Raw genomic sequence first — 25,887 nt, 5'->3', positions numbered from 1 at the left:
TGGCATTAGGAGATAAAACCTTGGAGAAGTGATTAGATCATGAGAGTGGAGCCCTCACAAATCAGATCAGTGCCCTTATACAAGAGGCTTGAGAGTGTTCCCTTTCCCCTTCTGCCATGTGAGGACAGAGCAAGAAGGAATCATCTATGAAGCAGGAAATGGGTCCTCACTATGATGGCAGTGGTTGCTGCCATCATGCTGGCTGCAACAGGGAGGCACCGCTCCACTGCACACTCTGTAGAGCCGGTGGGAGGCCCACCACTGCAGCCACCCAAACCCCAGTGCATGACCCGGGTGTCTTTGCAGCCCGCACCCCAGGAAGAACTGCCCCCTCCCCCACAAGTCCCTGCAGGCTCGGGGGTGTCTGCTCCTGCTGCCTGGCCTCTCTCCACTCCTGGTGCCTGCTCCAATCTTGGAACAGGGTTTGGGCTGAGCCCCAGGTGCCGTGAATAGCAGCAGGAGGCAGATTGATTCCTGGGTGGAAGGGGGCAGGTTTCCAGTAAGGCCCCATCTTCAGGCCAGGGAGGGCCTGAAGGCTGGGGGCCAGGCTACCAGTCCCGTGGACTGGAGTGGGGACTCATGGTACCTCTTCTGGCTGGCCCGTGGCCACTCATGGACCAATTGGCATTTGCTTCTTCCCCTCTGGGGTCCATAAAAGCCCAGAGCTTAGCCAGAGCAGTGCAGACGATGGCCAGAGGACAAAGAGGGCAGAGAGACAAGGAATGACCAGCTGTCAGAGAGAAGTTACCCTCTCTGCTGATAGCTGGAGATGACAAGACAACCAGCAGCAGAGAGGAGCTAGCCTCTCTGCTGAGACCTGCAGAGAGGAGCTACTCCTTCTGCTGAAAGCTGCAGAGATGACCTGCTGGCAGGGAGAAGCCACCCTCTCCAGGGACTCCTCTCTGCTGAGAGCTGCAGACACTGGGGCAACCAGTTGCAGAGAGGAGCTACCATCCCCAGGGCCTCCTCTCTGTTGAGAACTGAACATTGAAGGATTACCTGCCTACGGAGAGGAGTTAACCACTGCAAGTCTCCTCTGGCTGTTGTAACACTCAATAAAGTTCATCTTCATTTTGTTCACCCTTTACTTGTCTGTGTACCTCATTCTTCCTGGATGCAGAACAAGAACTTAGGTGCCGCAGCCACAGAGGTTTCTGGCCAGAAAATCAACACCCTGAAGATCCTGTAACAATTAGACACCAAATCTGCTGGCGCCTTAATCCTTGACTCCCCAACCTCCAGAATTGTAAGCAATAAAATTGTGTTGTTACTAAGCTACCCAGTCTATGGTATTTTGTTATAGCAGCCTTAATGGATTAAGATTGTTACTAAAAACAGCTTTGTATGTATTTACCTGTGCACAGACATGAATTTTTTCTGAGGTTAAACACCAAGAAGTAGAATCGCTGTGCATTACAAATTAGAGACTATTCATATGTTTTATTTTAATAGAAATGGCCATTTCTATGGTCCTCCAATGTGACTTTCAGTGGTCAACTCCAGTAAATATTTCTTATCTACTTTAGGATGGACACAGCCTGGGCTCCAAACAAAGTAGGGAACAAGGGGAATATGAAACTATGTCTTTATTCCCTAGGAAGGCTTAAGACTCATCTTTAGACCTCCCATACATCATCTGGTTAAAACATGGGGTTAATAAGATGCAAAAGAGTATCTATGGTATAAAGAAAGGGATACAAGAAAATACGCATGCATCTGCTTATCTGTGCAAATGAAATCCAGTAGAGACGAACCAGAAGCCAAAAACTCTAGTTACTTATAGAGGGTGAGTTGATGGGGATGGGATGGAAACAAGGAGGGAATAATGGGAATGGATGCTGGGAATATGGGAGCACAACACTTCTCTGAGTGTATATATACATAATATATATACTATATGTATAGAGCCTAGCTCTGTCGCCCAGGCTGGAGTGCAATGCCACAGCCTTGGCTCACTGCAACCTCTGCTTCCTGGGTTCAAGTGATTCTCATGCCTCAGCCACCAAGTAGCTGGGATTACTGGCATGCGCCACCACGACCGGCTAATTTTGTATTTTTAGTAGAGATGGGGTTTTACCATGTTGTCCAGGCTAGTCTCGAACTCCTGACCTCAAGTGATCTGCCTGCCTTGGCCACCCAAAGTGCTGAGATTACAGACTGAGTAGATCCTTTTATGTTGCTGTGACTCTTAGAACCACGGTAATGCTTCACATACACCCAAAATAAATAAATAATTTAAATCAACCAGGATGAGAGGAGAACCCAAAATGGAACACCAACACCAATGAACCTCAGTATATCCCAAATGAATAGTATAACCATACTGGAAATAGTTAAGAAAAGACCTAACTTATGTAACTCTGGAAAACAATGTTTTGACTAGATACTCTAAGACTAAAGATGGAAAGAGCTGTACACACAGATTATAGTTTCATTAGGCCGGGCATGGTGGCTCATGCCTATAATCCCAGCACTTTGGGAGGCCAAGGCGGGCGGATCACAAGGTCAAGAGATCGAGCCCATCCTGGCCAACATGGTGAAACCCCGTCTCTACTAAAAAATACAAAAATTAGCTGGGCGTGGTGGCGGGCGCCTGTAGTCCCAGCTACTCAAAAGGCTGAGGTAGGAGAATTACTTGAACCCGGGGAGTGGAGGTTGCAGTGAGCCGAGATCATGCCACTGCACTCCAGCCTGGTGACAGAGCAAGACTCTGTCTAAAAAAAAAAAAAAATTTAGTTTTGTTGGTATATTTGTTTCATTTCTGTCTATGGCTCTCACAGGAGAATGAGTCAGAGTTAGAAATTCTGAAACTATTCTTTGCGTAGACTAGTCTGGGTCCAGTCAGTAGACAAACTACATAGTAATTTGAACAAGGAAAGTTTAATATAAGGGATTATTAACTATAACAAAAAATTGGAGAAGTGATGGCTTCACTAGTAAGAAATGGAGAGAATGCTAAACAATGTAGGAATAGCATGTAGGAGGAGCAGCCACCACCTAGGGCTGAGAGAGACAATGCAAGGAAGAGCCCTCTCCCAGGTCAGAGATCAGACCCCATTGGAGGGGACACAGCCATACCTCACTGAATGGCAGAGAAGTTGCTGTGGGGCTTCCGTGTTAGAACTTGTCACAAATCCACCCAGTATGGTGCCAGGGAAAGCTGTTCATGGGAAGGTGTTTCTCTGGAGGCACTCTGCTATGAAACTGTTCAAAAGGAGTGCCAGGGAAAGCTGCTGGCCACGGGCACTTCTGGCTGCCATGCACTGCAGGAACCAGCTGCTGTAAGAACATGGTACTGAGGAAGCTGTGTTTGTAGCAGGAGCTGAACACTGGAGAAGCTGCCTGCAATGCAGGTGCTAGAAAAGCCACCAATGCTGCAGGAGTGGGTGCTGGAGAAGGAGCCCACACCGCACAAGCCTGATGGAAGGAACACAGCAACCAGTTTTTCCTCCTTCTTCGTACAATGTCTCTCCATCACCCTCTACTGACAGAGTTTAACATAGTGCTAGCTGACAAAGGAAAATAATTAAACGGACCAGATCCATTTTTGCTTAGCATCAGATAATGAAGGGTGAATTTGGATCTGAGAGGCAACAAATTGATAACTGGTAGAGTTCTCCTCTTCAGCTATTCACCTTCCATATGCTCCCTTCTACACACATTTGAACCTTTTGTTTTTGTTTTTGTTTTGAGACAGAGTCTCGCTCTGTCACCCAGGCTGGAGGGAGTGCAGTGGTGCGATCTCGGCTCACTGCAACCTTCGCCTCCTGGGTTCAAGCCATTCTCCTGCCTCAGCATCCCGAGTAGCTGGGACTACAGGTACCTGCCACGACGCCCGGCTAATTTTTTTTTTTTTTTTTTTTTTGTATTTTTAGTAGAGACGGGATTTCACCGTGTTAGCCAGGATGGTCTCGATCTCCTGACCTCGTGATTCGCCCATCTCGGCCTCCCAAAGTGCTGGGATTACAGGCGTGAGCCACCGTACCTGGCCACATTTGAACCTTTTACAACAAATCACCTCTACAATTCTACCTAACAAGATAGAGATATTCATCTTAGAAATGAAGATGTCCTCATGCTCTCCCCCAAATGAGAAGACACTCAGTCCCAACAATCATTACATCCATTCCTGGCTCTATTAACTATTTCTTTTTTTTTTTTTTTTTTTTTTTTTTTTTTGAGACGGAGTCTCGCTCTGTCGCCCAGGCTGGAGTGCAGTGGCCGGATCTCAGCTCACTGCAAACTCTGCCTCCCGGGTTTAAGCCATTCTCCTGCCTCAGCCTCCCGAGCAGCTGGGACTACAGGCACCCGCCACCTCGCCCGGCTAGTTTTTTGTATTTTTAGTAGAGACGGGGTTTCACTGTGTTAGCCAGGATGGTCTCGATCTCCTGACCTCGTGATCCACCCGTCTCGGCCTCCCAAAGTGCTGGGACTACAGGCTTGAGCCACCGCGCCCGGCTATTAATTATTTCTTATATTCATTCACAGTCCCATGAAATCTTCTGTTACCTAAAGACTAAACTGTAGCATTAACTTTAGCAACTTGTATATAAAATAAAAATGGCAAGAAGAGAAAGAAGGAGAAAATGATTTAGATAGACAAACACGTATAACAAGCAAATAGAACGTATTTTCCTTAATTGGTCATAAGACATAATTGATATACATGACTTCCTTCTCCCTCCACCCATTCAATATTTCCCTAACCTCAGCCAGAACCTTAGCTAGTTGGGGTTCTTTACCTGGTGGACTGACCCAAACCTTAGTCCCCCAGAACTCTTGAGTACTCAATTGCCCGGCCTTTTCTGGTTGCTCTAGTTGTTCATTAACCCTTACTATTGCGCATGGAAGTACTAAGGGGTGCCCTGGAGAATCCCTGGGTTCCAAACATAGTCTTCCTTGTCCCCATTGTGTAGCAATGATCCGAAAATTTCCCCCTTGTAATAGAGATCAGTCACTCTGGCCAGTAGAGTAACACCTTTCAGTGGCATAAGGAGTCCAAAATGGCCATGTGGCAGTCCTATCTTTCAATTTAATGGAACCATTATTGGGTTCCCTTTGGTGATTAAGACCTCTAAACCAGCAGAGCTCAAAGTTGCAGGGAAGGGAAGCAAAAATCCTGCAAGAGGGTTAGCATATAATAGTGAGAGAAGCCACTTCCACTTCTACTCCTTGCATCATGGAGCTATTTATTCTGGCTAAGAGGGAGACAGCACCATATGATGATCCCTAATTCAAAATATATACTGCATCCTATAAGACAGAATCCATCTTGTCAGGGTATTATTTCCCAAATGGCACCACAATAAAGTCTTCAGTAAATTTTGCCAACTTTTAATTAGGTGTGCTGCCTCAGGGTAATGGGATATGTAATAAGAACAGTTAATTTCATGAGCATGAGCCCACTGTTACACTTTCTTTGCTGTGACATTTCACTTTTTATAAGATGCAATGATTTGGGAATGATGTTGGATAAGGTATTCTGTGAGTCAGCAGCAATATTGTGGTGCCAGCAGAAGCAAATAAGAGAATGTATTGTGAATAAAGACAACCAGGTTTCTCACTGTGGAAAAAAGAAGTGACAAGGAAAGGGAGAAGCTGGATTGAACCTACAATGTTGGATTATAATTGAATTTATTAGTATGAACTCGTGGCTTCATGTGTGTGTGTGTATGTGTGTGTTAGTATACATACATACATTTCCCAGCTTTGTCTGCTGGGAGGGCCTAGGAGCAATGATACCCCAGTAGCAATGAGCACACCTAGTACCTAGGTCTTGATTTCTAAATATCATTCTCCAATAAAAGGAAACAAAAATCCTTACAGAAATTATTGATTCCACATACCTGTAATCCTAGCATTTTGGGAGGCCAAGGTGGGTGGATCACCTGAGGTCAGGAGTTTCAGATTAGCCCGGGCAAACCCCGTCTCTACTAAAAATATAAAAATTAGTCGGGCGTGGTTGTGCGCTCCTGTAATCCCAGCTACTCGGAAGGTGAGGCAGGAGAATCACTTGAACCCGGGAGGTGGAAGTTGCAGGGTTGCAGTGAGCCGAGATCGCTCCACTGCACTCCAGCCTGGGTGACAAAGTGAGACTCCATCTCAAAAAAAAAAAAAAAAAAAAAACATTGTTGATTCCAGTACTAGGACACGGAAAATATAACATGACCCTGGGACATTTTTGTGTACCAGGAAGTAAGGACATACTAAAAAAAAAAATGATAGGGCATACAGAAAGGACACAGGACCACCCTGAAGGTGTTCTCAACAGCCAAAGCTGAAAAAATTCGAGCACCAAATTAAATTATAATAGTACCGGAATAAAACCTACCAAATAAAATATTCGCGAGTCCATATTTATATAAATAATTGAATAAATAAATTAATGGTAGAAAAGAGACAGGAAACTTCTCCTTACAGAATTCCAATTAATAAATAAAGAGGGAATAAGGGAAATTTGAAAATCACTATTAGAACACCACAGTAACAATTTTTACATGCCAGATCCACTGATGGATGCTGAAATCAACAACAAAAGTTTGAGGAGTAACAGGGTATTTCTACCATCTAAAAGTATCTCCACCAAGCAGGCTGGGCCCCGTGGCTCACGCCTGTAATCCCAGCACTTTGGGAGGCTGAGGCGTGGATCACGAGATCAGGAGATCCAGACTATCCTGGCTAACACGGTGAAACCCCGTCTCTACTAAAAAAAAAAAAGAAAGAAAGAAAAAAAAAAAATATATATATATATATGTATGTATTATTAGCCGGGCGTGGTTGTGGGCGCCTGTAGTCCCAGCTACTCCGGAGGCTGAGGCAGGAGAATGGTGTGAACCCGGGAGACGGAGTTTGCAGTGAGCGGAGATCGCACCACTGCACTCCAGCCTGGGCGACAGAGCGAGACTCCATCTCAAAAAAACAAAACAAAACAAAACAAAACAAAAAAGAAAGTGTGTGGCACATCCCCCTTCACTCTTTCTCTCCTGCCGCCATGTAAGATATGCTTTGTTTCCCCTTCACCTTCCGCCATGATTGTAAGTTTCCTGAGGGCCTCCCAGTCATGCTTCCTGTTAAGCCTGTGAAACTGTGAGTCAATTAAACCTCTTTTCTTTCTAAATTACCCAGTCTCAGGTAGTTCTTTGCTTTTTGTTTGTTTGTTTGAGACAGAGTTTCTCTCTTGTTGCTCAGGCTGGAGTGCAATGGGGCGATCCCAGCTCACTGCAACCTCCAACTCCCAGGTTCAAGTGATTCTTGTGCCTCAGCCTCCCTTGTTGCTGGGATTACAGGCACCCACCACCACGCCCAGCTAATTTTTTATATTTTTATTAGAGACAGGATTTCACTATGTTGGCCAGGCTGGTCTTGAACTCCTGACCTCAGGCAATCCACCTACTTCAGCCTCCGGAAGTGCTGGGATTACAGGCGTGAGACACCACATGGGGCAGGTAGTTCTTTATAGCAGTGTGTGAATGAACTAATACACACAGATTAAACTAGACCATGGAGACATAACAACTACGTGCAATTAGCATTATGTCCAGGATTCTGGATTGTATTCTGGACCAGAAAAAAGACATTAGTGGACCCTTGATAAGATGTGGTGAAAATGGCACTTTACCTCCATGACCTTGTCTTAAAAATCCATAACCCGGCCGGGCGCCGGGGCTCACGCCTGTAATCCCAGCACCTTGGGAGGCCAAGATGGGCAGATCACGAGGTCAGGAGATCGAGACCATCCTGGCTAACACGGTGAAACCCCGTCTCTACTAAAATCCAAAAAAAATTAGCCGGGCGTGGTGGCGGGCGCCTGTAGTCCCAGCTACTCAGGAGGCTGAGGCAGGAGAATGGCGTGAACCCGGGAGGCTGAGCTTGCAGTGAGCCTAGATCGCGCCACTGCACTCCAGCCTGGGCGACAGAGCGAGACTCTGTCTCAAAAAAAAAAAAAAAAAAAATCCATAACCCTGAACCAGGCATGGTGGTGCACCTGTAGTCCCAGCTACTAATGTGGCAGAGGCAGGAGGATCCCTTGAACTCAGCAACTCAAGGCCACAGTGCACTATGATTGTGCCTGTGAATAGCCACTGCACTTCAGCCTGGGCAATGTAGCAAGACCCTATCTCTAAATAAAAATAAATCCACAAGCCTAGTCTACTTATGAGAAAAACACCAGACAATTACAATTGAGGGGTAGCCTACAAAATATCTGACTAGTACTCCTCAAAACTGTCAAGGTCATGAAAAAACAAGGAAAGTCTGAGAAACTATCATAGCCAAGGGGAGCCTAAGGAGATATGACGACTAGATATTACATGGTATCTTGGATGGGATCCTGGAACATTACATTAAAAACTAAAGAAATCAAAATCAATTATAGGTTTTAGTTAATAATAAGGTATTAGTACTGGTTAATTAATTGGGGCAAATATATACTAATGTAAGATGTTAATAGTAAAGAAAACTGGTTGTGGAGTGTATGGAAATTCTGTACTATCTTTTCAATTTTTCTGCAAATCTAAACATTCTAAAATTTAAAAAACTGTTTTTAAAAATGAGACATTAGAACTGGGCTTGGTGGCTCATGCCTATAATTCCAGTGACTCAGGGGGCTGAGGTGGGAGGACTGCTTGAGGCCCAGAGTTCAAGACCAGGCTGAACAACCTAGTGAGACTCTTGTCTCAAAAAAATTTTTTTTAATTAGCTGGGCATGGTGGCACACTCTTGTAGACCCAGCTGCTTGGGAGGTTGAAGCAGGAGGATTGCTTAAACCCAGGAATTTGAGGCTGCAGTGAACTACGATATTGCCATTACACTCCATCCAGGGTGACAGAGTGAGAGACTCCATCTCTTAAAAAAAAAAAGTGGGGCCGGGCGCGGTGGCTCACGCCTGTAATCCTAGCGCTTTGGGAGGCCGAGGCGGGCGGATCACAAGGTCAGGAGATCGAGACCACGGTGAAACCCCGTCTCTACTAAAAATACAAAAAATTAGCCAGGCGCGGTTGTGGGCGCCTGTAGTCCCAGCTACTCGGGAGGCTGAGGCAGGAGAATGGCGTGAACCTGGAAGGCGGAGCTTGCAGTGAGCCGAGATCGCGCCACTGCACTCCAGCCTGGGCGACAGAGCGAGACTCCGTCTCAAAAAAAAAAAAAAAAAGTGGGAAGACTGGTGGATTTCCAGTAAGGTCTGTAGATTATGCAGTAGTATTTCAGTGTTAAATTTCTGGTTTTGATTATTGTGCTATGGTTATACTATAAAAGGTTAACATTAGAGGAAGGTGGGTGGAGAGCTATATGGGTACTCTGAGCTATTTTTGCAACAAATTTCGTAAGTTTAAAATTATTTCAAAAACTTTTGAAAAACTTAGCCTGAAATGTTGCCACGTTTTTAAAAAAGGAACCCAATCTATGCCCTTGCATACCATTCTCAACCTTGGCCTCATGATGATATATGCATACTTTTAGAGGTACAAACTATGTTGAGAGTAGCCAGCGTACATATGGCTCAATTTTATGGAGAGCAGTTTGGAAGTCATGAACAAAGCTGGAAGAGCACCCAAAGCAGTAAATGAGACTGCCTGGAGGGTCCCTGGGAAACATTGTGAGACATTACATAATGGCAGCCAGCAGCAATGGAAGAATTTATTTTAGGTTTCGGGTTTTAATGTATATCTTTAGTCAAGTTGAGAAAGGCCAATGGAAGTTATCATCTGACCTCTCCAGTGAAAGACGGAGTGAACCACATTCCTTCACGCTCCTCCCCACTCCACCCAGGCCTTTGCCAACCTGCGGGGGATTCCACGTGTCCCAGGCAGGGATGCAGAGCTGCTGTCCCACCTGAATCTTTGGGTGGCTCCTGTGGGAGGAGGAAGCAGCCTGGCAGGGAGGGTGCTTGGTGGATTTCATTGCTGACATGGGGCTGACTTGTGCTCATGAATTTGGCTCAATGTTTTGCTCTGCTGCTGTTTTTGAGATCTGTAATCCTTGCTCCACCTCTAGCAAAATTTAGCTTACATTCAGAAATTTAGAATTTCTTTTCTTTTTTTGAGACAGAGTCTCATTCTGTCACCCAGGCTAGAGTGCAGTGGCACAATCTCGGCTCACAGCAACCTCCACCTCCCAGGTTCAAGCAGTTCTCGCACCCCAGCCTCCCAAGTGGCTGGGACCACAGGCGTGCACCACCATGTGCAGCTAATTTTTGTATTTTTAGTCGAGACAGGGCTTCACCACGTTGCCCAGCTGATCTTAAACTCCTGATCACAAGTGATCTGTCTGCCACAGACTCCCAAAGTGCTGGCATTACAAGCACAAGCCACCGCACCTGGCCAGAAATTTAGACTTTCTTGCAATTTCTTTTTTTTTTTTTTTTTTTTTTTTGACGCGGAGTCTTGCTCTGTGCCCCAGGCTGGAGTGCAGTGGCGCGATCTCGGCTCACTGCAAGCTCCGCTCCCCCGGGTTCACGCCATTCTCCTGCCTCAGCCTCCCGAGTAGCTGGGACTACAGGCGCCCGCCACCTCGCCCAGCTAATTTTCTTGTATTTTTAGTAGAGACGGGGTTTCACCGTGTTAGCCAGGATGGTCTCGATCTCCTGACCTTGTGATCCGCCCGTCTCGGCCTCCCAAAGTGCTGGGATTACAGGCTTGAGCCACCGCGCCTGGCCTCTTGCAATTTCTTGCAATGGCACTGGGTTGGCTGAGAGACCAGAGTCACAGCCCATTGCATATTTTCACAACTGAGGGACATTGGCCTTCCCCCTGCAATGGAGAAGACACCCTAGAAGGCTCTGACCCACCCAGTTGCCAGCCACTGCTTCTAGGTATATAAGTTATTCAATTTGAGGATTATTGCCCACGAGGATTTAACTGTAAAAGAGTAGCGAAAATATTCCCTGCAACTGTAAATGAACACAGTGTGTCTCTTCCTCTCCTCTGTCATCTCTTCCCCAGAAACTTCTCCTTGTCTCCTAGGTGCTCCTGCAGGCCCTGTTCCCCCACTGAGTGCCCTGAGCCAGTCCCTGCTAAAATGTAAACTGGGGAGGCTAGGGCCTGAGCAAATACTTGGAAACTCTTTTTCCCCTTGGTTTCCTCTTGGTTCTCCCCCTGAACTCTGAACTCTCCTTTTGTGGTTCATTTTCTCTGGCTTCTCTTTATACCCCAGCCTTTGAAACAAAGAGTGTGGGAGAGGAAGATTTGGGTTCATGATGCAGCACAGTCTCCAAATAGCTGCGTGTCATTAGGCAAACCAGGGAACCACCCAGAGCCTCATATCCTTCACGTCTGTTAAATGGAACTGCAAGTGGCTGCCCCTCAGTCTCACTTAACTCTGCTAAGTGTAAGGGACTGCCCTGGAGAGTGACTTCCTGGAGGGCAAGGACATCACGACCTTGATCATGTTCCTTTCCAGTGCCTTGCACAGTGCCTGGCATACATGAGACACTCAATAAATGCTTGCTAGATTAACAGTTGAATATAAAAATGCTATTCATTATGATTATGCATTCATTTATATCACAAGCCATATCATTTAGGTTCATGATGGTATCAGAGAAAACAAGAAACAATTCATCTAGGTGAAGGGAGAACTAAACATTATAGGTGTGATAATTCACAAAGTAAAATGGCTAAGAGTTGCCATGGTTGCTCCAGGTTGTTTATCAACCGTATCTCATTTGATTGGTTCAGTGGAACCTCTTTCCTCTTGATATATGTGACCTGTCTTCGATCTTTGTTTGTTGATATCAATTACCCAGTTTAAGTCCTAACCTGCTAACACAGCATATCTATTTTCCACTTTTAGAGGAGTCATAAAAAGTTGATTCTGTTTTAAAATTTCAAACAAACAGAAAAAAGGCATTTGGAGGAAACAGAAGAGGGCTTCAATAAAACTATTTCCTCAGAGAGATAAGAGAAAGAATTACTTTTTAAAGCAAGAACAAGATGCTCAGCAAAAGGGACAACAACTAAATAAGAAAGAGCTTCTCTTGGATGTTAAGAAATATAGGCCAGGCACAGTGGCTCAAGCCTGCAATCCCAACACTTTGGAAGGCAGAGGCAGGAGGATTGCATGAGCCCAGGAGTTTGAGATCAGCCTGGGCATCATGGAAAAGCCTTGTCTATGATTTTTTTTTTTTTTTAATTAGCCTGGAATGGGACTAACAATCAAGGAAATGCAAATCAAAACCACAAAGATCCTGATCATTTATTCATTCACTCAACCACCTCACTCCTGCAAGAATGGCCATAATAAAAAAATAATGGTTGTTGGCATGGATGCGGTGAAAAGGGAATACTTCTACACTGCTGGTGGGAATGTAAACTAGTACAACCACTATGGAAAACAGTGTGGAGATTCCTTAAAGAACTAAAAGTAGAACTACCATTTGATCCAGCAATCCCACTACTGGGTATCTACTCAGAGGAAAAGAAGTCATTATACAAAAAAGATACTTGCACATACATGTTTAGAGCAGCACAATTTACAATTGCAAAAATATGGAACCAGCCCGAATGCCCATCAATCAACGAGTGGATAAAGAAACTGTGGTGGTGTATATATATATATGATGGAATACGACTCAGCCATAAAAGGTATGAATTAGGCTGTGCACAGTGGCTCATGCCTGTAATCCCAGCACTTTGGGAGGCCGAGGCAGGTGGATCACCTGAGGCCAGGAGTTCAAGACCAGCCTGGCCAACATGGTGAAACCGTGTCTCCACTAAATACAAAAAAAAATAGCTGGGTGTGGTAGCAGGAGCCTGTAATCCCAGCTACTTGGCAGGCTGAGGCAGGAGAATCGCTTGAACCTGGGAAGTGGAGGTTGCAGTGAGCCGAGATTGCGCCATTGCACTCCAGCCTGGGTGACAAGAGTGAGACTCCGTCTCCAAAAAAAAAAAAAAAAAAAAAAACCTGTCAAGGTCACCAAATACAATGGAAGTCTGAAAAACTGTCATAGCCAAAAGGAACCTGAGACATGGCAACTAACTGTAATGTGATACCCTGGCTGGGATCCTGGATAGAATAAGGACATTAAGTAAAAACTAAGGAAATTTGAATAAAGTTTGGACTTTTAATGTTATCAGCCTCAGTTCATTAATTGTGCCCTACCAATGTAATATGTAATAACATATTATTAATTCATATATACATACATACAATACATAACATACATGTTATGTAATGTAATAAGAAATCCTATACTGTCATCTCAGTTTTTCTGTAAATCTATAATTGTTCTTTTAAAAGTCTATTAAAAATAAGACAGAACTTTACAAAATAAAAATAACCTCAAATGATGATAAGAAAATGTTTCTGCACTTTGCTTCGCTTCATTCGCATTATTTGGAGCTTTGGTAGGGTTGGATGTTTTCCTAGGCTTTTTAATGAGTTTTGGATTCATTCAAGACATTAAAACTCAGAATTTCAGTAAAGATTCTGATCATTTATTCATTCACTCATCAAGTATGTATCAAATGCTGGCTAAATGCCAGGAAATACCCTGTGCTCAGCACTTGGAATACAGGAATCTTTTCAAAATATAGCCCCACTTCTGCCCTTAAAGTAATCCTAAGAAGCTGCTAGCTACTTTTACTTTATGTCAAACCAGGACATAAAGTACTGCCTGGCTGGCCCTGCAGGCCTCACCAGCTCACCTTGCACCATTCCCCCACACCTGACTGTTCTCCAACCACATTAGCCTCTTTCAACTCCTTGAAGTTGCTATGTTCCCTACTGCCCCAGGGCCTTTGCACATGCTATTCCTTCTGCCCAGAACAGTCCTCCTCTCTCTGCTCCCCTCCCCTTTGCCCAGGTAACTCTTATATTTGGAATCTCAGCTCAGGGATCCCTTTTTCAAAAACAACTCATCTACTAGTAATTCCTCCCTAGTCATAGGGCTATTTGAGTAATGCCAGTGTCCTCCATGGAATGTTTCTTTGCAGGTTAATGACAACTATGACAGTACCCTGTTGTTCACACTGATCCCCACTGCTGGCATAATGCCTTATATGGTGCAGAGATTTCATCAGTACTTGTTGAATGAATGAATGGAAAACAGGGTATGGTCCTTAGCCTTCCGGTATAGTGCGGATCCAAACCAGGGTGTTATCTCCTGAAGGTTAGACGTGGCCATTTCCCCAGGTCTTATCTGAATTGCAAATAAGAGCCGGCCCTGGCTGCATCAACTCCTGGTCCACTACCTGCAGTAACATTCACACAGGCTGTAAGTCATTTGCTTACTTCAGGTTCGAAAAAAAAAAAACCGAGGTCTGCATCCACGTCATTCCTGTGTTGCCGTCTGAGAAAACTGACATCCAGAGTTGCCCAAAGCCACTGAAAGGCCCCATTTGATCCTGTTTTCTTACGACCCCCTGGACTCTACTTCCCCTAAAGCTTAGCACCAGCTCTGGGTAACAGCAGAGTACTCGCACCTGCCCTGGGGGCTTTGATCTGGAACGACTTGTTTGTGCGGGCGCAGTGCAGGGTCTTCTGCGGCGGGGGGGCGGGGGCTCCGACCTGGACTGCGCGCGCCCCCTCGCGGTTACCGTGGAGACCAGACGTCCGCTCTTCTTTTCCTCCGGGAAAAGAAACGGAAAGTGGCCGTGGGCCGTTGAATTCCGTGTAGTGGCCAAGGTACGCACCGCCCAAGAACTATGGGATGGGCGTCCTGGGATTCCTGGGCGCAGGGTTGGTTCCGCCTTCCCAGGTTTTCTGTCGTCTGCCGCCCTGGGTCTCTGGGCTGTGCAGGAGGCCCCACGACTGGATTTAGGAAGGCTATGTTGTTGGCGTCCTAGACAGGAAGAGTCTGGAGGAATCAGCTCAGTCTGGGGCCTTTCGTCCCAGGCAAGGTGGTCCCAGGTCAGGTGATCGGGGTCCGGTTTGAACCCCAGCTCTGTGATCCCGAGCAGACTTCCCTTCGCTGAGCCTCAGCTTCCCCATCTGTGAAGTGAGGATGATGACACCTACTCCATTGGAGCCAAGACTGCCAGGTAGCCTGACTGACATCCAGGCAGTCTTGTGGGGTCTCAGGGACTAAGGGCTTGCAGGTGGGTACCAGTTCTCCACACACTGCTCCCTCCAAAGCCCAGGAAACCTTGCACCCTCAGCCCTCTGGGAGACTGGGGTCAGGGGTACAGTGACATTCTTTACTTTTAATGTCTTTATTAATACAGAAAACATACACTAATTTCTCACAATACCAAAATAAATTAGAATTTGGGCCGACTGCTTCTAACACTGTTCATTAAAATAGTATTTAGTTATTCCCTGCTCGAAATGATTCATGAAACAAATTACTTCCACCATCACTTTATCTTTTTTTTTTATGTTTCATGGGATAATTTGACCCTTAACAAAATCCAATCCTTGTGTTAAGGATTTTTCTTATCTGGCTAGGTTATAGTTAGAGTGGGAAAATATATTTGCATTTCATCAACAGCTTATTTTTTTTTTTTTTTTTTTTTTTTTTTTGAGGCGGAGTCTTCACTCTGTCGCCCAGGCTGGAGTGCAGTGGCACCATCTCGGCTCACTGCAAGCTCCGCCTCCCGGGTTCGCGCCATTCTCCTGCCTCAGCCTCCCGAGTAGCTGGGACTACAGGCGCCCACCACCGCGCCCGGCTAATTTTTTGTATTTTAGTAGAGACGGGGTTTCACCGTGTTAACCAGGATGGTCTCGATCTACTGACCTCGTGATCCGCCCGCCTCGGCCTCCCAAAGTGCAGGGATTACAGGCGTGAGCCACTGCGCCCGGCCGTCAACAGCTTATTTTAAGGTGATTTTATCTGTTTAATTCTCAGCTTTGTTCCAAAGAGGGAGAGGTGGTGACAGTCTCTTGCCCACTGATATGTGCCAGACAGAGTGCCAGGCATGGGGGCAGAGGTGAATCAGACGACAGCCACCTCTCACCATGAGGGGTGACTGAAAGTGTGACTGGACTACACGTAATCCTGGCCTAGGCAGGTGAGACCAAGTGTTGTATTGAGGGAGGGTTCCCCTAGCGTGTCTCTGGTCACCTCCACAGGTGAGTTCTACTGTGGCTTGGAGGAAACTGTGATCCATGGAGGACATGTGGGGCCTGGTCCCCTCATTTTAGCTCAGCTTCCAGGATAGAGAGGTCCACTCCCTGCAGCCTTACAGCTATTCTGAAAGGTTGGGATAAAAAGAGGAGGTGGAGGCTGGGCGCAGTGGCTCATGCCTTTAATCCCAGCACTTTGGGAGTCTGAGGTGGGTGGATCACCTGGCGTCAGGAGTTTGAGACCAGCCTGGCCAACGTGGTGAAACCTCGCCTCTACTAAAAATACAAAAAATTAGCCAAGCATGGTGGCAGGCGCCTGTTATCCCAGTTGCTTGGGAGGCTGAGGCAGAAGAATCGCTTGAACCCAGGGGGTGGAGGTTGCAGTGAGCCAAGACCATGGCATTGCACTCCAGCCTGGGCAAGAAGGGTGAAACTCCATCTCAAACAAACAAACAAACAAACAACAACAACAACAACAAAAAAGGAGATGGGAGAAATAATCAATGGAAAAGACCAGAATGCAGAGAATGTTGCCAAATGCCAATTTACAACCTTAATTTCCTGACCAGATTTGACCCTTTGGTGTCTGTGGTTCTCCTCCCACTCACACACGTGCTGGTGGCCTTCCTTGAAGGGAAATAGGAGGGCCTCCCTGTCCCCGGTCCTGAGGGATGTCATTCTAAGCATGTTTTACACTGGACGCTTAAGCCTTTTCCTTCTTGTGCCCTCCATACCGCTTCAGGAAAGCTTGTGCTCTCTCTGAACCCTGTAGCATGTTTTCAGAGGCTGTCGGTTGCCGGATTCTGCAGTGAGCTGTGGATAGGAGGGAATTCAATAGTGGGGCTCTGCCTTCCCTGTCATGCAATCATATGGTGACGTGAATAAAACCCAGGGAGAAACAGTTTCCTCTAACCAATATTCTCCTTGAGGTTCTCCCTCTGTTGAAAGCTCTAAGTACTGCTCCTTTTCCTAGAGTCCAATTCCTGACTAAAGAAGAGTACAGGCCGGGCACGGGGGCTCACGCCTGTAATCCCAGCACTTTGGGAGGCCAAGGCGGGTGGATCATGAGGTCAGGAGATCGAGACCATCCTGGCTAACATGGTGAAACCCTGTCTCTATAAAAAATACAAAAAAAAAAAAAAAAAAAAAAAATTAGCCAGGTGTGGTGGCAGGCGCCTATAGTTCCAACTCCTCAGGAGGCTGAGGCAGGAGAATGGCATGAACCCGGGAGGCGGAGCTTGCAGTGAGCCAAGTTTGCACCACTGCACTCCAGCCTGGGTGACAGAGCGAGACTTTGTCTCAAAAACAAGAACAAAAACAAAAACAAAAAAAGAAAGAGTACAAATGGGCCGGGCGTGGTGGCTCACGTCTGTAATCCCAGCACTTTGGGAGGCCGAGGCAGGCGGATTACCTGAGGTTAGGAGTTCAAGACCAGCCTGGCCAACATGGTGAAACCACATCTCAATAAAAATTAGCCAGGTGCAGTGTCGCATGCCTGTAATCCCAGCTACTTGGGAGGCTGAGGCAGGAGAATCACTTGAACCTGGGAGGCAGAGGTTGCAGTGAGCCGAGATTGCTTCACTCACTCTAGCCTGGGCGACAGGGTGAGACTTCGTCTCAAAAAAAAAAAAAAAAAAAAAAAAAAAAGAAAGAAAGAGTACAAATGGCCAACAAATACATAGGAACATGATCTACCTCATTCGCAACCAGAGAAGCCAATTAAGATGGTGATAATACGATAATGAGCAGTTTGACAATTTTAAATGTGCATAATCCAGCAATTCTGATTCTAGAAATGTATAAAATCATTGAATCAATGTGTCAAGATAAGTGTGTTAGGGTATTTTTGAATCACTGATTCTAACAGATGTCCCTTAGTATGAGGTTGTTTAATAAGTTATAAAGCATGTAAAGACTGGAATGCTACATAGATGAAGGAACTGGTCGCCTCATTGTTTCCTCCCTGTTTCACCAAAACCCATGTGGTCCTGGCCTCATCTCAGGCCCTGCCACCCCTGACTCTCATGGCCAAACGCTGGACATCCCTGCTGTGGGGGCTGAGAACAACCCAGGGACAGGTACCAAGAATGTGAGGAAGGGTAGGGAGGCACTGAACAAGCAGCTCCAAAGGAGTGATGTGTTCCCCGAGGTCTATTCACAGAAGGCTACTCCAGAACAGCCTTCTGTGGATCCTAGCTATTCTGGTGTCTGAAGAGGGTATCAAGGCCGGGCGCGGTGGCTCAAGCCTGTAATCCCAGCACTTTGGGAGGCCGAGGCGGGCGGATCACAAGGTCAGGAGATCGAGACCACAGTGAAACCCCGTCTCTACTAAAAATACAAAAAATTAGCCGGGGGCGGTGGCGGGCGCCTGTAGTCCTAGCTACTCAGGAGGCTGAGGCAGGAGAATGGCGTGAACCCAGGAGGCGGAGCTTGCAGTGAGCCGAGATCGCGCCACTGCACTCCAGCCTGGGCAACAGCGTGAGACTCCGTCTCAAAAAAAAAAAAAAAAAAAAGAGGGTATGGTAAACCTCACTGGGTCTGGCTGAATTCCTGAATTCCAGGCAATGAGGTTAAAAAAAAATTCTGCCCAGCATCTGGGTCTTGAGGTGGATGCTGTTGTTTGGGGAACCCAGCACCCATTCTCCCTCTCCCTGGCAATAATGTCAGTGTTCCTTTGGGCAACCACTGTTTCATACTTCCAGCCCCTGAAGTTCAGGTGAGGCTGGCTCTACTCCTCGGTTCTAGATGTAGCTACTTCCAAGCAAATCCCCAGGACTTCTGCTAGCATTACTAAGATGAGTTCTCTTCCTCCACTTAAGCCCTCCAAGGACATGTGGGCAGGGTGGTGGGGACACAAGCCACAAGGGAAAGTGCAGGATCCTGTTAGTAGTGGCTGAGCTTAGGCCAGGCCAGACAAGGAGAGGGAGGGGATTCTGGGCCCTGGAAGGAGAGTCATATAGAGGAGGCTGCCATGTTGAATGGATGGAGATGACAATTTCTAAGGTTTCCTGAGGCAAAAAGACCAAGATAAGGCTGGGGTTGGGGGGAGATCTGTGCAGCAGGAGCCAGGTGGTAAAGACAGAGTAGAAGAGAAGGCCAGTATGGATTTTATTCTAAATGGCCTTTGCATAAAAGCCACCATAGAACAGTTTTATTTATTGATTTTGTTTTTATTAATCCTCCTCCGAACACAGAACACATAATTTTACTGGTTTTTGTTGTTGTTGTTGTTGTTGGTGGTGGTGGTGGTAGGTTTGTTTGTTTGTTTGTTTCTTTTTAGAGACAGGGTCTTACTGTGTCACTCAGGCTTCAGTGCGGTGGCAGGATCATAGCTCACTGCTGCCTCTAACTCCTGAAATCAAGCGATCCTCTAGGATTGGCCTCTGCACTCAGCCTAGAGTTTTAATTAGGATAAGTCAGTAGTCTGATTTGTGTTTTTGGAAGATCACTTTGGATCCAGGGTGGAGAAATGTATCGGACACGGGGACAAAGTCAGAAGTAGAAAAAGCCCTTAGGAAGAGGAGGTGGTGTTCTTGAGGAAGGGGATAGTGGAGAGGGACAAAGTGTGAGAGTTTAGGTGCTCAGATACAAGGCAAAGGCCTGGGAGGAGTGCGGTGAAACGCTGAATAGCTTGGGCTACTCCACTTCTCTGAGCCTCAGCTTCCTCTTCCAAACAGAAATAATATCCACTTCATGAGGGTATGTTTGACAAGTGTAGTAGCTTAGAGTATTGTTTTTAGTCAGGTCTAGATTTGGATCTCAGGTCTGGCAGGTAACAGCTGTGTGATCTTATGAGAGTCAGTTAATGATAGATTGTAGCCTTTATGGAGCACTTGTTATGTTTCAACCAACAGAACTCTCCCCAGACTAGGATACTTATTCTAGCTTCCAGGGGGGTTGGGCGGGGACAAAAGGGGGTGGTGGTGAGGAAGTACTGTGGAGACAGCAAGGCTCTTGTCCAAAGTCCTACTAGTAAATGCGGAGCCAGGATTTCTCTATCACGTTCCCCTAACTTTTCTGCGCCTAAAACTGGGATAACAATAATACACTTCCCTGTGTGGTTGGGAGCATACAGAAAGGAGTCTGGCACATAGCAGGTGTTTATTAAATTATTATTAAAATTATTATTATTACATTCTTTGTGTTTTCCTCAGGTTTCGCATAGAGTGAGCATCACTTGGACAAATCCTTTAGATTAAAAAAAAGATCTAAGCGAGGGGGAAAAAAACTGCAGCTGCCAGAATCTCAGCGGGGGCTTGGGGCGTGACCAGAGGGGCGTGGTCTACGGGGGCAGGGTCACGACTGGAGGGCCAGGCTGTGGGGGTGGGACCAGCACACGAGGACTGAGGACGGGGGCGGGGCCCGGAGAAAGGGGCGGGACCCGGGCTGGCGACGCATGCCCAGTGCGGTCCCCTTCACTGCCGCCGCAGCCGCGGCCACCGCCCACTCGGGGCTGGCCAGCGGCGGGCGGCCGGGGCGCAGAGAAGGGCCTGGCTGGGCGAGCGCACGGCCATGGCCCCGTGGCTGCAGCTCTGCTCCGTCTTCTTTACAGTCAACGCCTGCCTCAACGGCTCGCAGCTAGCTGTGGCCGCTGGCGGGTCCGGCCGCGCGCGGGGCGCCGACACCTGTGGCTGGAGGGTAAGGCGAGGGCGGCGGGTTTCTTGCCGTCGCCAACTCGCGGGGGACGCAGCGCGCACAGGTGCTCGCGGGGAGGCGAGCCCGCGCCAACCTGTCTGCTCTTCGCGGGGTCCGCGGCCGGCCCGGGTCCCACTCCTCCCGCGCATCCTCCTGGTTTCCCTCCCGGGGCGCGCGTCCTCCGGCCCTGGTCGGGAGGAAAGCGGCTGCCCGACCCCGGCTTTGTGTTGCTAATGAGGTGCGGCCGCCGGCCGGGGTCCCATTCAGAGGGCGGGCGTGAGGGGCGGTGGGGCTGGGCTGGGCTCCCCATTCTTTGTTCTTGGCCCGGGACCTCCTTCGCCCCAGGGCTGCGTGTCCCGGGCTGGGATCCCCGGAGCCACCCGGACCGGGTTGCGCTTTGGGGAGGGAAGGGGGTATTCTCTCGGACTTCCAGTCCACAACTCTGCCAAGGCCCGGGCGACCGGAGAGGGGACCTGGAGCACCGGGGAGGGATGCGCCCCGCTCTCCTGGTAGCTTTGCTTCTCCTCGCCTGGGGCCGTCACCCCACTCCTACCCCTCCTCTGACTCCGGGACCTCCTGAGAAACTTCGCCTCTCGGTTCAGCCCTTCGTCTTGTGAAGGTCTCGCGGCTGATATCCTGCTTCCCTGCTTCGAGTTGCGGATATTTTTCCCCCAAAGGGCCGCGTGGGTGTCACCTGGGTGAGGTGCCTGAGATGAGGCTGGAGAGGTGCCCAGACTTTCGCCGTGTGAGTTGAGCCGTCTCCCTGGAACCGAGCGCTCCTTTGACACTGTCTGTGCGCAGGTCATTGCCATCCCCCTCTCAGCTTCCCAGCTCCCTACCTGGGCTTCTGGCCTTGGGCGGCCCCAGAACCCGGAGATTATGTCCGTCTGCCCCGAGCCTCCCACTGAGGCCAAGGTGGGCCCGGCGTCAGGGAACTCATGGCCTTAAGCCTTGTGCAGAAAACGCAGGCTTTGCACTCAGACAGCAGGGACATGACCTTGGCTCTGCTCCTGGGGAGCCATGAGCCTCAATTTCTTCATATGAAAAATGGGATGAAATGAGAATTTCCTTAGTGCTGCTGGGCTGAGGGATAGGTATGGAGTGGTTTGCTTAGGCCAACGTTGACCTCTTCTGGATGGGTCTAAACAGCCTCAGCACAGTCAAAACCTAGGACATAACACTCCGTTAGGCACACAGGCTGGTGCCTCCAAGCTCACTTGCCCCACAGTCCAAGAAATGTGGTGCAGAAAACCAGGTGTGAGCCAGACAGCTGGGATGTCTTCAGACTCAATAGCTAAGCTATGGAGACAGCTATGACCCCTCCTCTGCCTCCGCCCTCGCCCCCTCCCCCGCCCCCTTAGGCTCTGTCATTCCTTCCTAGTTGAGTAAAGCATCAGATTTTCTTACTGTGTTCCATTTTAGTAAAACATCACTGCTCTTGTTTTATTGTTTAAAAAAATTTTAGTAGCTAGCAAGTTTCCTCAAGGCTAATCTCATGTTGACTTATGTATGGATCCTACTAGAATTTTGGATTTAGACTCCTGTTGGCTTTCGAATGACTACAGTATCATCACAGGCGTTTTATTCTGAGTGTTCATGTGATGACATAGGTAAATCAGTCCGATTTGCTGTTTTGCTGCAGTTGCCAAGGTGGCTTCTTAGGCCACTGTACACAACTCATGAAGTTTTAATGCTGTGGGGTATGGTAGTGCTCCCACGGAGCCAGGCTGGTGATTTTCTTCTACCTGTGCGAGTGTGTTCTCCTCTCCCAAACCTGCACCCTCATAGGATGGTGGCTCTGTCCCAGTCACCTCACACTCATGCTGACCTTTTCTCCACCACAACCCCTAGCTGGGGGTGACTTTTCTCAGCTGCTCCTGCCTTGGCCCCACCAATCCTTTCCTTGGGTCATCTACTTTCCTCTCCTGGAAGATCATAGAGACCTCTGGGCCATGTTCCAGTTTCCAGGCTCATCCATGCTGATACATGGTTCCTTCTTTCCTGGATTTGCTGCTTGGTGCATTTCATGGACCCAGTTTCCCCACATGCTTTGCATTCCCACCCTTTCCAGCCTCACCCCCTGCCCCTCCCATCCTGTTCCTAACTCCGGATGGATGCCCTCTGTGCTTCCAAGACATGCTTTTCCCTCCTCCCAGGATGCCTTTTCCTCCCTTGAGAATTCCTTGCCTAGCTTAAGACTCAGTTCAGGTGGTGCCCCCTCAGGGAAGCCCTCCTGAATGCCATGCCCCTTGCTTTGCCTTCTCATGCAGGTCCTTGCACTTTGGTCTCACCAGACCATTTTGTCAGTATTTGTTCACTTCTATGTCTTCAGACTAGTTTCTTTAGCCAGGCACTGAACCTCATCTTGGTGGCCTCAAAGCCCTGTAAATATTGGCTGAACCAAATTAGACCTGCTGCCTTCCTCCTAAATCCTGTATTTCTTGATAGATTTTAAGAAGTAGAGGCAAAGATCAGGGCATCAAGGTCCATTGTCTTTGCAGCAGGCCTTTGCACATGCTGTTCCTGCCTGTGTTCCTTCACTTTACACCTCCGTAGCTTCCCTTCTCAGCCCTAGCATCACTTCTGCAAAAAATTGTCCCTGTCCACACCTCCCTAGGTCATGTCTTCTAGAAGTTGCTCTGTCAGGGAGTCAGCTAGAAATTACTGGTACACAGTGACTAGAGTATTTGATTCATGTTTGGGTCCCCTACCAAATAATAGGTACTTAGTCCGTAGATGTTGGCCTCAGCTCTAAGGTTGCTTGCAGTGGGGCTATAGGAACATAAAAGAATAAGGGTCGACTATATGTGATGCAAATCAGAGGAGGCTTCCTGTGGGCCTGGGCAATATTCAGAACCTGAGAGGGGGCAGCAAGGTGCAGCACCAAGTCCTGAGAGACCGAATTTGGGTGTGGAGCAGAGCTGAGCAAATGACCCTGTTGATCTCCAGGGAACATTTGTTTCAGGAACCCTTGCCCTTGCAGAAATGTGTATTTTTGTAGGACTTGCAAGGTGACTGCAGCCAGCTAACCCTCTGCAGCCCTGCTAACAGACCCTTCGGGCTGCTCCCAGAGGAGCCAGGGGCTGGCCTGGTTTAAGTGGTCAGGTTTCACAACCTCCCCATTATTAGTGGAGCAGTTAAGAGGCTGATACCATCTTGAACACAGGTCAGTGTTTTAGAAATGAGTTGTGGGCACACTTCCTCAACTACTTAAAAAAAAAAAAAATCTGTTAGGGTCCTTGCCAGGTAAGGTTGCTGTTTGAGTAATAAATACTGTGTTCGCAAAGAAGTAATGATTTGTAAAACCTCCAGGGGGACCGCCATCCTCATTTACACTGGCTCTTGCTTCTAGAGAGTGGAATGGTTTTGTGTGCAACTAGAAGCAAGTTTGGTTCGTAACTTTAATTGTGTCAGTCACTTGTACTGAAGTTCTCCCTCCCCTTGTCTTGCTGGTCTAGAAGCCTTTTTATGGAACAAGGAGTTAGGAATCTACTCCCACAGGTTTTTATTTAATGGCTTTTCCTGCAGTGGGGGAGGAGGGAACATTTCTTGCCTCCTTACCTAAATGGGGTACACCTTCTCTGGTCTATTATCCCTGGAACACAATTCCTACTCCCCCTGCAAAAAAACACTACTTCTTCAGGAATTCGGGAAGGCAGGATGCTGGCATCATCTTTACAATGAAATGCAAGTTTCCCATTTAAGGCAAATACTTCATTGCAAAAGGTAGGAAGGAATAGGGTGGTACTTGGAAAAGAGAAGTTCCAGCTGGTTAAAATTTAGGTTCCTGATAAAAGTCCAATCCAAGAATTATCCTTGGCTGTGGGCCCAGGCATGTTTATTTGATTCTGAATTGGATGCATTTTCATTCACTTGCAGCTCATGGCTCCCAAGCCCACATCTGGTCTGCCTATCCTATGGCCATGTCGTCCATGTTATAGATGCTCTTGTGTCTGTTACAGAATTCTTGGTTAAAAAATTACTCAGCCCTGGCTGATACATTTTTTAGAGAGATGTTTTTATAAGCAGTGCAAAGCTTTCTTCCAGCCTGTTTGCCTAGTTAATTGGGAACTCTTCTGGCCCATGTCCATCTTTCTTGAGCAGCCCTCCCTTCTCTCCCCACCCCAACCCATCCACCCAACCCCAAGCCCCTGCAGTGCCTGGGGTATTGTGCTAGTTATTAACTTGGGCATATAGCTCGGTGACCAGGAGACCAGCAGTTACTTTTTCTCCAAGTGACACCCAGGGCCTTCCAGTATCAGAATTGCCTCAGGAGCTTGTTAAAATGCAGATTGAAAGCTAATGGGATCAGAGTGAGAGTGAGGTGGAGCCCAGGAATTGGCATTTTAACAAGTTCTTCTGAGGATACTCATGCTGTAACCAGGATGAGACCTATTTTTTTTAGAGGACAGGGGTTCCACAATCCAGAGAAGGGGAGAAGACACATTCTAAACATTTAAAATCAGAGTTTGGCTTTAAATTATGTCACTGGCCTTAGAGAGGAATGTGAAGACTTTCTCAGAGCCCCGACCAATAATAGGGGTCAGGCTGGATGGGGACTGTGAGGACTGGGGGGGCGGGGGGGGCTAGTTTGGGTGGGTGCCTCTGGCCTGGGACTGATGAGGAGGCCTGGAGGGAAGAGGACTTGACACTTTCCCTGGGTTCCTCCCTAGAACAGCTGGGTTTGTCTGAAAACAGTCTCAGGAAGGAGTAGCAGAGGATCCAAATCAGATTCTCGGCAGTTCAAATCTTACAACTTCCCAACAAAGGAAAGAACTGCTAATGCTTTTAAGTATTTTTCATGCTTCATTTGGCCTAAAACATGTTTTTTTTTTTTTTTCTTTTTTCTTTTTTTAAAAAGCTTTCAAGGCTTTTTCCTCCTCTGTCCCTGAACTTTTTATATACTGTGGCCCAGCAGATGTCTGCTCCTGCTGGGGCTACCCCATCAACAATTTCACCGTCCTCCTTCATTCCGCGCTGCCTCTTTATTTATTTATTTATGTATTTATTTTGAGATGGAGTTTCACTCTGGTGTCCAGGCCAGAGTGCAGTGGCGCGATCTCAGCTCACTGCAATCTCCGCCTCCCAGGTTCAAGCGATTCTCCTGCCTCAGCCTCCCGAGTAGTTGGGATTACAGGTGTCTACCACCACACCGAGCTAATTTTTGTACTTTTAGTAGAGACGGGGTTTCACCATGTTGGCCAGGCTGGTCTCGAACTCCTGATCTCAGATGATCTGTCCACCTTGGCCTCC

At 47.5% G+C, this 25,887-nt stretch overlaps 2 protein-coding genes across 3 annotated transcripts in view; one reads left to right on the top strand and one right to left on the bottom strand.

Annotated features, from left to right (window-relative positions):
* PDE12 (phosphodiesterase 12) overlaps positions 1-25,887 on the bottom strand; it is a 508,182-nt gene that overhangs the window by 370,912 nt on the left and 111,383 nt on the right. The gene's annotated exons all lie outside the window — the stretch shown is intronic.
* The window catches only part of IL17RD (interleukin 17 receptor D), a 78,418-nt gene continuing 68,315 nt past the window's right edge, over positions 15,785-25,887 (top strand). The window contains exon 1 of one of the 2 annotated variants that reach the window (XM_050781155.1): positions 15,785-15,925. Coding sequence is in view for 1 of the 2 variants with exons in the window: in XM_050781154.1 (XP_050637111.1) it covers positions 20,512-20,637 (126 nt within the window). In the remaining variant the exon portion in view is untranslated. Of the gene's footprint in view, positions 15,926-20,407; positions 20,638-25,887 lie in introns of those variants that run through there. The other variant, XM_050781154.1, reaches the window with a different exon arrangement.

The sequence above is a fragment of the Macaca thibetana genome, chromosome 2 (assembly GCF_024542745.1).
Source record: "Macaca thibetana thibetana isolate TM-01 chromosome 2, ASM2454274v1, whole genome shotgun sequence".
Classification (NCBI taxonomy): Eukaryota; Metazoa; Chordata; class Mammalia; order Primates; family Cercopithecidae; genus Macaca; species Macaca thibetana.
This window is presented reverse-complemented; position numbering and strand designations above follow the sequence as displayed.